This window comes from Micromys minutus (genome assembly GCF_963924665.1).
Source record: "Micromys minutus genome assembly, chromosome: 4".
Classification (NCBI taxonomy): domain Eukaryota; kingdom Metazoa; phylum Chordata; class Mammalia; order Rodentia; family Muridae; genus Micromys; species Micromys minutus.
In genome coordinates this window covers 77,313,072-77,327,464 of record NC_137973.1, presented here as the reverse complement: position 1 = coordinate 77,327,464, position 14,393 = coordinate 77,313,072, and the positions used below count along the sequence as shown (strand labels likewise).

The 14,393-nt window shown below is 34.7% G+C and overlaps 1 protein-coding gene across 1 annotated transcript in view; it reads left to right on the top strand.

The window, feature by feature from the left end:
- The window catches only part of SPATA1 (spermatogenesis associated 1), a 39,788-nt gene that overhangs the window by 9,548 nt on the left and 15,847 nt on the right, over positions 1-14,393 (top strand). The window contains exons 3-10 of the mRNA XM_080915113.1: positions 2,727-2,833; positions 3,855-3,972; positions 4,824-4,877; positions 4,967-5,186; positions 9,205-9,298; positions 9,873-9,951; positions 12,569-12,677; positions 13,337-13,462. Coding sequence (XP_080771239.1) covers positions 2,727-2,833; positions 3,855-3,972; positions 4,824-4,877; positions 4,967-5,186; positions 9,205-9,298; positions 9,873-9,951; positions 12,569-12,677; positions 13,337-13,462 — 907 coding nt within the window. The remainder of the gene's footprint in view (positions 1-2,726; positions 2,834-3,854; positions 3,973-4,823; positions 4,878-4,966; positions 5,187-9,204; positions 9,299-9,872; positions 9,952-12,568; positions 12,678-13,336; positions 13,463-14,393) is intronic.

The following is a 14,393-nucleotide window of genomic DNA, read 5'->3' as shown; positions in this document are numbered from 1 at the left end:
TGTAATGGGATCAGATGCCCTCTTGTATGTTTGTGAAGATAGCAATGATGTACTCATATAAATAAAATAAATCTTTAAAAAATGGACATTAAATATGTATGGCTACTTTGATAGGAAATCGTGGTGTCAGATTTACTTTGTTCTGTCAAGAAAGAGAAAAGAGTACCAGACATGGTGGCTCATATTGGTAATCCCAACACCTAGGAGACAAAAGCAAGAGGATCAAGATTAAAAGTTCTATCACTTATTCACTGAGTTTAAGGTTGGTCTAGGCTATATGAGGCCCAAAGAAAGATAGAAGGACAGAAAAAGGACAAATAAATGGCAAATGTTAACTTTTTAATGTAAATATAGATATTCAAACATTCATAATTTTTGTGTATATGTTTTTCTTCATATAAAACAAAGATGTGATGTGTGTCATATCGTGTAGTGCTTCTATTAACAGCATGCTTCTCTTCCTCCTTGATGTTTTCCTTACTTTGCTACCCTTTTATTTCTTGATTATTTCATTCCTCTTCAGGTTTGTTGCCACGTTGAGACCTTTGTTTTAGCTTTTCATAGAACTCTTTCTATCTCTAGATGTTCACTTGATTGGTTCATTCTTTCCCTTCAGTTTTTAGTTAAACCTCAGCACAATTCTACACACTAACTATTCTATTTAAAATTCATAGCCTCTCCATGCCTTTTTCTTGCCATTTTTTTTTCTTACCTCGATATCCTATTTCCTAGTAAATACCCCTTTCAAAGAAAGTCTATATATAATCTGTTTTATACTTCCTCACCAAGATTATCTAACTCCACACAGGCCCAAAATTAGTCAGAAGCAAAAGAGGTTTTTAGTCTGGGTACAGAATTTAAGGGAACACCAAAGTGTGTGTGTGTGTGTGTGTGTGTGTGTGTGTGTGTGTGTGTGTGTACCATGAGCTCCCAGAGCTAAGAGGACAGTGTTGGATCATCTGAAACAGGACATAAAGCAATGTGGGTTCTGGGAAGTAAACTTGGATCCTCTGCAAGAGTAGCAAGTGCTCTTAACTGCTGAGATATCTCTCTAGCCCCTTAGTCAAACTTTTAAAGTTTCTAAGTATTTGTTGTTATATTTAAGACTATATTTAAGTCCTTTGCACGTTAATGTGCAGTAGATAAAAGTCTTTCCTAGAGTAAAGAACATGTGACTCTGCAGTAATGATTGTTTTTGTTATAGTTAACAGTTAAGCCATACATCTGGAATAGATTCTTCCTAGAACTCTAGGAAACACATACAGTCCTCAAACCACAGTATTAGCATTTTGATTGTCACTGTGAGACAAGAATTCTTAAACTTTGAAGAATGTAAGATAGAGGTGAGAGATAAAAGCTAGCAATAAGAAAACACCATCTCCATTTCTGGCTTATCATAATGGTCTGAGGACCCTTTTGACCCACAGGGGGTTCAAAAAGAAGTATCTGAAACAGGCCAAGATGTAGCCCAAGGAGATGGATGAGGAAGACAAGACCATTAAGCAAAATTAAAAAGAGCAGAAGAAACTCAGGGAAATAAAAGTCAAGGCTTCAGGGAAAGGGCCTGGTGGTCACAAATGAAATTAAGAAGTCTGGAACAAATAAGGTGTTCTTGTACCCAGATAGTGGTGAGCCCCACCCTCTTTCACTCCTTTTTAAACTTCTAGATTACCTGCCATAACATCTTTTTCCACCTAAAGCTAGAATGAAGTGTTATCCTGGAACCTGTCTTACAGTGTAGTAAACTTCTGATAGAGAGGGGGAGTGGGAGAGAAAGAAAGAAAGAAGGAAAAACTATCTAATATTGCAGTAAATATAAAAATGATGGCTAACGTTTTATTGGTCCCCACAGTCTTAATCCAAGATGCCACTCCAGTGTGGAGTCAAGCACACACACATTTGGTCCCCACACCACTTGGCACTCCGGGCTACCTCTAAGAACTCAGGTGTGGTTTACTCCACCACCCCTGTTGTTTCTGTCCTGGGTGGATATGACTGCCCCTGAGATTTCCTCCGCCACCTGGCACAAACATGACTCCAAAGTCCAATGTAGGCTTATATATTAAATTCTCAACCCACAAACCCTCTACATAATATCTAATGAACAAAGATACAAACCACCCTTCTATATGAAATAAAAGACCTATATAGAAACCCTTAAAATATATATCTACCTATTACCACTTAAGACTACCTAGATCTATGCCCTCCTTCTCCAGCTTCATCTTGGCTTCTTCTCCCAGTCTCCTCTCAACTCCTGCCTCTACTTCCACTTCTGAACTTTTCCCCAACTCTCTTCTGTCCAATCATGCATCGCCTTAACATAATTCAACATAATATTCTTAATGGATTCCAGAGGAAGAATGTCATTTACCAAGGTTGTGTAAGCTGTGAACCAACAGGTTATCATTGTTTCAAAGGAAACAAATGTCAAGCAGTCAATTTAACAAAGTCAGCCTCCTCCTCTCTCTCCCCTTCCTCATCCTCTCTCCTCCCCTCTCTCTATTTCTGGAGCTTGAGAACCAAACCCACAGCCTTGTACTTGCTAGAAAAGCACTCTACCACTGAGCTAAATCCCCAACCCCTAACAAATTCTTGTTTTGACAATTTTTTAGATGAATGGATACATTTTATGATTTAGTTGTGTTTAAGTTAAAATTCTATAAGAAGTAAATTTATTCTTTTTCTACTTTAGAAAATTTTTAACTGATGCTTTCCTTATTCAGTTGGTGGAACTTCATGTTTTTTATGTCCCTGAAGGATCGTGGAACTATAAATTAAATACTATTTCAATAGAAGTTATTAACAACTTTATTTCTGCTGGATTTATAAGGCAAGTATTTTGTGGCCATGAAACAAGTTATTTACAACAGAGAAATATGTTTTCTGAACGTTAAAAATCTTCTAAGTGAAAAGTATCTTATCCATATGATGGATCTATTCCCAGTTCAATAAATGTTGTTAATAAACAATACTGTGTAAGGCTAGTAATATGGATCAAGGTAGAGTAATAAATGAGGTCACAGGTGTAAATTGCTACTACAACAAATATATAAACTTTGTATCTTACACATTGCCATAAAAACAGATGTCACATGGCCATAATATTGTTACTGCTTAGAAAGCTGTGTATAACCTCTTTATTACTAAGATTAAACATGAAAATAATTAACAAATTATCTAAAATTCAACACCAGTTTAACTGTAAACAGTAGTTAAAACAATATTTTGACAGTGATCTTTATACTTGTTTAAAAGAATAAAAACTTAGTTATCTGTATATTTTCATATTCAAACAGACAGGACACTTTTCGATCTGGCTGTTTTCCCCTTCAGTATATCTCTCCTTCTAAAATTTCCCATCACTTTTTTCAGTCACATTGATTACTTTTCTGTTTAAGAACAAATTATATATAGGCATTAGATACAGTTCTGAGATTGCTCAACAACTAAAAGTACTTACCATACAAACATAGCTCTCTGAGTTCAATTCCACATAAAGGGGGAAGGGGAGAACTGACCCCACAAAGTTGTCTTCGGATCTCTATGCACAAAGTTTTGTTTTAAGCATAAAATTTCTATGTAGATTTGTAAAACAAACATTTCCTTTTCAATACAAAAGATACTTTTGCAACCTGCATTCATTTGTACAATTTTAAAAGACATATTATTAATCATTTGTTTTGAAAAGTATGTACTGGAAACCATGAAAGTTCTAGGCTGTATAGAAACATGACACCTTAAATTATACTTAATACATTAAATTAGTATTTACATTTGAGTAAGCTGAGTAAAGATACTGATTCATTAATATGTTTCAAATCTACTTAAAAAACAATGTCATGGTATTTCAGAGTATCTCCTCAACTTACTTTACAAGCTCTGAGGGAGCGTCTTGGTGAGTTTCTTGGTGTAGATGCTGTTGCAGAAAAATTTTTATTTTTGAAATGCATTGGAAATAATTTAGCTGTGGTAAGTTTTCTTGCTTTTTTCCCTTCTATCAAATTACATTTCTTAAATGTTAACCAAGTAAGTTCTTTCACTTACTATGAGTTAATTGAGAACAAATTCTAAAATGTAATATTTTATTTTCAACAAATATTTATTAACATTTTACTTAATATAGAGACAAATATGGAATTTGTCCTTAAAGTGTATTTGGTGTAGTAGAAAAGGTAAATTATATAATATGAATAAATTGGACATCATATTTTATATAGTGAAGAAAGAAAGATTTTCTAGCAAAAGAGGAGGGTATGTGGGGGACATTGAGGAAGAAATGATACCCAAGCTGGGATCATAAAAGATCATTTTTGATCTTGAAAAGAAGGAAGGGTCAGAAAGATTTTTGAGCAAAGAAAATTATCAAAGGAATAGAAAATTAGGCAACCAAGAAAGAATGAACAATTATATTTTGTTTTATAAACTGTGTCAGAAAGTGGGGAGAGCAGAGTTGAGATCCAATTATAAAGTACAGCCAGTTACACCATCTGAGGAAGTTTCAGAATTCTTGTTGCTTCTACGTCCCTGTCTATAAAGTACAGATGATGTTTATATCCATCTAATGAAAGTAAGAAGATTAACTGAGCTAATTCATGTACCACATACACTGAATCTCATACAGTTGGTTACCATTATTATAAGGAGACATAGAATTTCACCTATGTTTGATTCAGTGAATAGAAGTAGGATTGGATTTGTATGTTCTCTGTGATCTAGCTGTAGTTGCTTATATTGATATGGTGTATATCTTTCGTAGAAGATCACAGAATAATTAAAAAATGTTATCACAGATTTAATTTGTTCTTATGCATCAAATATAGGTAAAGGAAAAGCAAGAATCAGAACTGAAACTCAAATCATTTGCTCCTCCATATGTATGTACTATGATCTTAAACACACTAATTTTAAAACTTAAAGTAGATTTTGTTGGGTTTGACCTTTAAAAATATTTCCTATGTTTTAGGCTCTTCAACCAGAATTATATTTGCTTCCTGTAATAGATCACTTAGGAAATGTTTATTCAGCATCAACAGTTACTTTAGATGAAGAGCTGAGTATTAATGATACTACAGAGATAAATGGAACAATCTACAGACCAGATAGTGTATCTTTGTCAAAGGATGACCCTGAAGATGCAAGTTTCTTGGAAAATATGTGGAGAGACTTTACAAATCAGGAAGAAGGTAATTTCAACTAAAATGGAAAAGACAAATTTTTTTTTATAGTAAATGTGAGCAATCAAGCCTATATGCAAGTTTTGAGCAAATCTAAACTTACAAATATAGGCAAGGAAAGCTACAGTTGAAGTGGGGCTTCTAAGAGGACAAGTGGGAAAATAAGAACACCTGAGATTGGTTTCTGCCATCCACATCAGGCTGATCTTTATATATCCAGTCCAGGAGATCTGCTGTCCTCTTCTGGCCTCCATAGGCACCTGTACTCATGTACATCCCCTCACAGACACACATGATTTAAAAGAAAATAGACTAAAAGCACACAGAGGAAGATGGCACTTGAAGAACACCACCTGTGGTTGACTTCTGGTCTTCACATGTACATGTAGACACACACCAATACATACTGGGTGCACCTGCATATACACATGCACACAAAGTGGCAAATAATCAAAATGCTTTAATTAAAATTAAGCTTGCATAAACAAAGCTGTATAGAAAAATGTCAGTTGAACATTTTCATCATATTTTATAGGCAAATAAGCAGTGTGAGGGAAAAACAGGTATAATAGATGTAAGTGAAGAACATCTCCCCCAAACTAATGACAGTATCCATTATGCTGCAAGAAATTGCTTTGTAATTATATTTCTTGTCATCTCAATTTATTCTACACCAGATGATACTTCAAACTTATTGCTTCCTGTAAAGTTAACTCTGGCTTTTCTATGCCTACTCTAGCTCCCAAATAAAGACACAAAGACCCTATATTTATTACAAGCTCCTTGTACTGTTGCTGGGCAGATACTAAGCTATTCTAACCTGTCTATACTGCCTACTACCAAGCCACATGTCCCAATACTTGCCATCTTAGTCTTGTCCTGGTTGCTCCTGCTCCATCAGTATCTTCATGGAAACTCCCCTGGTGACCTGCTCATGGAAAATGCTGAATCTCCCTCTCCTTTTTCTCAATCTCCCCCTCTATCTATCCTTCCTCTCCTCCACACACACCCTGTGGTCCCCACTTGAGAACCTTTTTAGGATTTGAAGTCCCAAACTGGCTGACCAGCTCTTTATTAACCAGTCAGAGGTAATGGAAAACATTTTAGTACAACATTGAGATGGAAGATACTTGATAATGTAGATGTCTGTACTGCAATCAAATCTCTGGGCACAGTAATCAACATCTAAATACACTGCACAAAACCATTCACTAACAGTCTCCTTTAATATTCCCTGTATTAATATTTATTATTAGTTGACACCAGTGAGATAGATATTCAATAGGAATTTTATCTTGGCTTGTATCTGTCATTCATGGTAATTCCTTTAAAACTAAGAAGAAAAAATTTAAAACATTTGCAGTAAAATCCAGTATTTCTGAATGGTATATGGTGGAGTGCCTAATATGGTACAAATGCTCTCCATGAAATGTTAAGTTGTGTCAGTTCACATTCTACAGAAATTATGATAAATTATGCACAAACTTTAAAAAAAAACCTTGGTGGGAATGTCAAATTACACAAATTCCTCACAAATGTGGTCCTTTTACATTTGTTTATTTTTCTCTCTCTCTTTCCCTCTCCCTCACTGTGTGTGTGTGTGTGTGTGTGTGTGTGTGTGTGTGTGTGTGTGTGTGTGTGTGTGTGTGTGTGTGTAGGTCAGAGCACAACTTTCCACCTTGCTGGTTCCACCAACACACATGTGGTTCTCAAATTGGGCTGTGTTGGGGTCACAGGGCACACAAATAAGGAAAGGCCCACGAATGTCAGAAATAAACCAAAAGTAATTATTTACTGCAGGAAAATGCTTTTAACCAGTTAAGGTCCCAGTCAGGCTTGGAGCTGACAACACGACCTTGAAAAAGTCAAGAGCTGAAGCATAAGCCCACAAGCAGATGTTCAGGGGATAATAAAGAAGGGCTTAGAAAAGTGAGGGTTAGTTCTTGAGAGAATGTGTCAGATAGCAAGATGTTTTTATAAGCTCAAGGCTACTCTAAGGCAGGGATCTTATCTCAACCTTTATGGGGCTCACACACGCCAAATAGTTTTACTACAACAACAACAAACGTAGGGCTGGAGAACATACAGTAAGATAGGGCAGTAGACCAATGCCTAGAAGTACTCTGGGCTCTTCTGGATAATTTTTGGTGCTTTCAAAAAACAACAAAAAATTCCTGCAATTCAAATACGGTATTAAGCAGGTGGGGAGATAACTCAGCTCTGACTGCTCTTACAGAGGACCTGAACTCCCAGCAACCATATGGTGGCTCACAGTCATCTGTAATGGGATCTGATGCCCTCTTCTGTTGTGTCTGAAGACAGCTATGGTGTACCCAATAGAAATAAAATCAATAAATCTTTTTAAAAAAACAAATCACAAACAGATGATGTGTTAATAAATGCAAATTCTTTAAAGTTACAGAAACTAAAGTATGTATCAAGAATCTAAAGTATGTATCAAGAATACATGATTCTACTCTTCAGAAGTAACTTGTCAAAATTGTGATTGATATACATTATCACAAATCTTACTAATATTATGATTTGAGTGTGAAACATTTCTATACTGACCATGATTTAAAGATTATTGTCCCCCAACTTTTGTTACTATTTTTAGGAAGCTTGTGGAACCTTTGGGCCATTAGTCTATGGGAATGGGAGGTGGAATATCATAGCTTGAATGTGGATGCTTTATACAGACACATGTGTGAACACCTGGTCCCAACTTGTGGCATTATTTTAAGAACCTGTGGAAGCTTGGATGTGAGGCCTAGCAGACAGACATAAGACCATTGGGGTAGCAAGCCTCAATGCTTATATTTTGCTTCAACTTCTACCACAAGCTCTTGGCTTCCTGAAATTTTTGAAAAATTTTAATCTGTATATTTTGACTCATTTGTTATATTTGGAAGAATCATTTTGTAATATAGCTATATATTATTATAGTAAGAAATTTTCATTTGTGTTTCTTTTCATCCAATGAGAAAGAATTTGTATTTTTTATTGTTTATGTTAGTTTACAAAGGAATTTCTTGAAAATATTCTATCAGTCTATTTTGTATAGAAGAAAAGACCTGAAATCTTTCTTTATGATTGGCCCCATTGAGTCTTCTTCTGAATGTGAATTATCTTCATTAGACAAGCATGGCTGGTGAGAACATACATGTAATTCTGACAGGTGTATTAAAGGAAGAAAGAGAGGTGAAATCTAATGCTCCAAAGCCCAAGTACCCCAATTCTGAAACTTAAAATGCTTTCATGAATTATCTCCAGAATGCTTCCTTTATACAATCATGAATATATTTTCAAGATTTACTTAATAGTGTCACTTTAATCAGGTATTCTTTATCATTATAGTATGAGAGAAAGGATGAACATATACCATGAACTTGTATTTCTAGAATGGTAGCTAAGGATTTTTAAGAACTCTGAACAAGCTAGGGAGGTCAGTGGACAGTGGAAGCCACCTGGGTATTTAATCAGAATGACATGATTGCCTTTCAGTCCTAGAAACAGAATTTAGGTAACAATGAGAATAGACTTGGGAACTACAAGCCTGATGTAGGAAAAGGACAGTTGGGATTGAAATCATCTTGAAATCAGGGATTTCTAAGACTTGTAAAGCATGCTTCACCACTATAGCACTTTAAAGAGAAAATAGGGAAGTCATACCTGCCAGTATGCTTTACATTGCCAATATCAACTGGGAAATGGGTGGTAGCTAAATCAAAATCATACAGCTTTGAGTTGGAAAAAGTTTTTGTTTGTTTATATGTATTGGTGTTTTTCTTGCATACATGTTTACCACATTTGTGTGGTGTCCAAGGAGACCAGAAGAGTTCACTAAAGAATCTTTTATTCAAACAAACTATGAATTATATTGTGAAATTTATTCTGAAAAATATAAATTTGCATTTGCAAAGTTCATGAGATAAGGTTATAATGTATACATATGAAAACAATGCTTATTTTTGCTGTTCTCCCAATATTTCAATTTTTTTTGCTATTGCATGAACATAAACATCAGCTGAGGAAAGCCAACCTACACAAAATCACTTTGGAAATTCCAAGTTGTCAGGATCATTGGAAGAGTCAAATGATTATTTTGGGAACCTAAAAAGGTAATTAGTATAAATGGTGATTATATATATTCTACTCTGGAGTATAAGGAAAAGAATGTATTCATACAATGATTTATTTTGCAGTCTTTTCAAATTAAGCAACAGTTGTATAAGCAGGAGAATTATATTCACTAAAGAATTATATTTCTAATAATTTTTTAATCTTATCATAGATCCGTAGTGATGTTTTATTTTGCTGTTCACGTTAAATGTAGTTTATGTTGACCATTAATGAGTTTGAAAGAAAATACACTTAGCATGATTATATATATATGTATATATATACACACATATATGATATAAATATATATGATATAAGTACATCAGAGTCTTCCTATGGTGCCTGGGCTGGTCCTAAACTCCTAGGCTCAAGCAGTCCTCTGCTTCAGCCAGGGAAAAAGTTAGGACTGATGATACAAGCCACCCATCTAGCTTTGAGGTTAACTTAAACAATTTAAAAGTTACATTTGTATTTATATAACATCCAAACAATCATTCATATATAAGTAGTAGATACTAATACTCATGGAATCAAGTTTTAATATTTCTTTTAAATCTGTTATTCTCTTTTAAGTCCATTTCATTGGAAAAATAATGATGAGGATGAAGATGGGGAGGATAATACCACCATCAATAGAAGGCGGGCCAAACTGGTATGGATTCAAATTTTTACTTAAATGTAGCATTGCAACAGTATTAATAAAGAAATTAAAATTGAGCTACAGATTAAATATATAAGATTTTATTTATAATGTCAAATATTTTCTTGTAATATCTACATTATCACTGGTGATTCCATTTTTGTTTCTGCTTTTGTGAAGAGGCAATATGCCCAAATGAATGCCATGAAAATGCTTTGTCTTAAATGTGAAAACTTTAACCTTTAATTGTTGATACTTGAGCTCTTCAGAAGAGATTTCTTGAGTGAATTAACAAGGTATATAGTGGTAGTTGATTGTTATCACTAGTTTTCAGGTACTAGCAGTGAAGCTTTGAGTGTGCTGTTTCATGTGACTAGCATAAAACAGTCTGAAGGAGCTAATGGACACTATCACCAGTTTATTCTGAGCATGATAGACATGGAGAGAATGTTATGCATATATGCAGCATGGACTTAGAACATTATTAAGATGCTAGAAATACTACATTTAGCATAGCTAACTATGAGTATCTATTACCAAGGACCCTTCTAAGCATTTTGCACTTATTAATTTAATTTTTATTTCCTCTGAAAACAACAGTTAAACCTTATGAGGAAGATATGATTATAAATCCTGATTGTTGACTTAATTGGATTAAATTATGCCTAGGAATAATATAAGGAACATTTCTGGATGTGTCTGTGAGGATGAGAGAAAGGTATAGAAGATCCAACCTAAATGAAGATACCATGCCCAAGCATGCTTGGGGCCTGTACAGAGCACAAGCGGAGGAAGGGGGAGTCCCTTTGTAGATATTCTTGTTCTGATACCGGCCAATTTGAAGCAGTTTGCTGGGCCACACAGTCATGCTGCCATGTTGTTGCTTCATCACAGACACACTAGTAGTAGAGAAAGCCAGCTATGGACTGAGACCTCTAAAACTACAGTTGAAATCAGTCTTTCCATCTTGCAGAGATTATCAAACAGGTATTTTCAGTGGCTGAGTGGTTTTTTTCTGTTAACTTGGTGGAACTCTCATTTTGGCAATTAGTCCTCAAGAAAAGCTTCTTCTTTCAAAGCACTTTCCTCATTCTTTCAGAAACTTTATCTGGTCATCATAACCATCTCCAGTCCCTCTATTTCCAGTTCCTGCAGAGATTTGGTAGATTGCTATGTGTGGTAATACTAAATTCTACACTAGTGGTCTAGGCCTAAGAGTTTCTTCTTACATTTATTTGCTTTGTTGTGCAAATCTTGGTCCTCTATTTAAAACTATTGGTTAACTAAAATTGGCTCCAGCCAATCACTGGAGGGATTATAGGGGTAGGTGGGTTTAGAGTGACCTGGTTGGAGGAGGAAAGAAGGAAGAAGAATGTGAAAGAGAGAGAGGAAGCAGCAGTGAGGGAAGAGGAAGCTTGAACACATGGCCAGGAGAAACAGTAAGTATCTGGGATATACTTCTGGGGAGGTAGCCAGGGCTACCCAGTTAGAAGAGTAGATTAGGGGTGGCTCACCAGTAATTGCCAAACCTAATAAAATAACCAGAGTCTGCGTCTCATTTATTTGTAAACTAGTTGGGGATATACTTAAATTGCTTATACTACACGATCCTTGTTTTTGGACCCTCTTATTCAAATCTTTTTGCTCTTGATGGAGTCTTGCCTCTCTAAAATGCACCATAATTGACATTTCTATGTTATCTGTGTATAGTGTTATCTAATATAAATGCTCAAATGTTGAGTTACTGGCTACATGATGAGTTATACTTACAGTTGCAGGGTTCTGCAATCTGATGCTGTATATATAAATTACCTGGCTTCCTTTTCTAGTATTTGGAAAGATGTATGGAGAAATTCTAATTTTCATTACCTTGTAGAAACTTGATTCTATAACTTACTCCAGAAAGAAAACAAAATATGAATAACTCTTGATTAATTTAAAAGTAGTAACTACTAGAGAACTAAAAACCAATTTAAGATCTATAAAAACAATGAGACAAATATCAACATGGCAAGGATTGAGTTAACAAGAACAGGTAAAAACAGGAAAATTGAGATAAGAGCTGGCAAGATGGCTCAGCAGGTTTAGACGCTTTCCTGATAACACCAGGACCCACTTGATGGAAGGAGAGAACTGCAAGTTGTCCTCTGATCTCTACGAGCATAAATCCCATACAAAAATAAGTATATAAATACAAAAATGAGGAGAAGGAGGAAGAAAAGGAGAAAGAAGAAACATAGACATAAACAGTGGAGGTAGGGCATAGAAGATTAAGATACAAGACAATATGCTAACATTTTGAAAATGCAGTAGACTCAAGTATAAATTATCAAGATTGACTCTGGGTGAAAAACAACAGTAGCCATCTTAAAACTTTAAGAAGCTATTATATCAAGCCGCTAAGACTAGAACTCTTGAAAAGAAATCAGATTTGGAAGAAAATGAATTTTTAAAGCTTATACTGTCTTCATAAAATATCCAAATATTGGTAAAATGGAATGATGAGACATAAATATAGCTATAATATAGATTTGGGAGTTCATCACTATACAGTTAGCAAACATTTGTGGACAAAATAAAAGAGTGCTTTACCATGTCAGGTTCTGTTCATTCTCATGATTGCTTACAGGTGTATGATAAGGAACACGTCGCCCTACCAGATCTGATTGATTTTCCTTCATTTCCTTCTCAACGAGTTTCTTCAAGATTAACTGATACCTCTTTATTAAAAATTGAGAGTAAGTATTTGTGACGCCATGAGTATAGATACTTCTGTTTGAGGCAAAGTTAACTATGTTAATGAGGAATTATTGTTTGATGGCCAAAAAGTTTCAGCTCATGAGTACTTGTTAAAGTTATGGACATGGGTGGTGGAATGGTTGTACAACATTGCAAGTAAATTAATGCCCCTCAATTGAATACTGAAAATAGTTAAATGGTAATTTTTGTTATATATTTTTCTATAACAAAAATCTACATTTTACTAATTTTGGGTTTGTTACAGTATTATATTAATATTAGCTAATTAATATTAATAGATAATATTATTATTAGCTAGTCATTAACATTATTTCATTCTTCAACATGCATTTTCCAAGTAAGATATAAGTGCAGTAACTTTGGGCCCCAAACAATTAAACTAAAACATTCAAGAGTAATTCAAACCTGACTACCTACTTTCACACATATATGTAAATGCAGAAGAAATATGATGTTTTATAGATCCGTACAAATCAAAATGTGTCCTCCATTTTCTCCATAGCAGAAAGAAAAACATGCTTTGATTATATTTTATTCTTGTTGTTTGCACACTGTTGGGTCTTTAACTCTGTCTTTTGGAATATGAAACATCTTTTAGCTTTTCAGAATTAATAACTATGGGCTGTAATCTTTCTAGGAGCGAAGATTATTGAACAAATGAAACAAGTAAAGGAAGAAAGAAAATATCTGGAAAATATTAGAGAAGAACTAATTAAAAAAGCTGAAAAGCTATTTGAGCAAAGTAAATCTAAACGATATCATGGTAAAGTTTATCACCCAGATTTTATAACTATAAATGAAACTAATCCTAAGTTCTACAAGATGATACTTACAGTGTAAACACTAGAATTATAATCAATACTGCTGTCTCACTTATTACAGCTTAACACATGGTTGACATCTATTCAATATAGAAAACACAATCAACTTTTATACAATAAATGTTTTGCATAAGGCTTTGTACATGAGAACTCAAATATGTTTTGCCACAAAAACTTATTTTACTTAGTTCTTTCACTCATTTCTTAGGTATGTATTGGAGAGGTCGGCAGATGTAGACACTGTTGTAGGGCGGAGGGGACACTAATAGGCACACAGTCATGTCCCTACGGTTATCAGTCTTAGGGTCCAAGGGGGAAATAAGTAACTTAATAAATAATAGCTCGTGTTTAGTGCTATTATAAAGGAACTACACAATTGCATAGATAGGAATTCAAAGGAAGAACACCTAAATTGGATGGGAAAAAAATCAAAAAAAGAAAGAGTTGGCTACACTAGGACCCAGAAGTGCTTCTTGACTTCATGCCTTGTTTTCCCTAATCATCAATGACCCTTTTCTACCTTGTCCTCTGACTCATTTCTACTCAGCTCACTGGCTTGTTTTCGACAGATCATTCAAGATCGTATATCACGGACTTTAGGAGCTGTCTTTGAATCTTTGAGCTGCTGTGGGTGCTTAATTTGGGGATACATGTGCCTTTCTGCTTTACTGATATGAATATATGAAGAAACTGAGAAAAAAATCATTTTGCAATGTAATCAGAAGGAATATGGTTAGGGCTAGTGGAGATGAATGGAAATGTAAGCCAGGGTAAAGAAAGTTTAATTGTAAAAATATCTTTTATTTGCCTGATGTAATTGTCATCTCAGAGGCTTACTGCCTCTGTCTGCTAACCTAAGCCTATTCTGGAAGC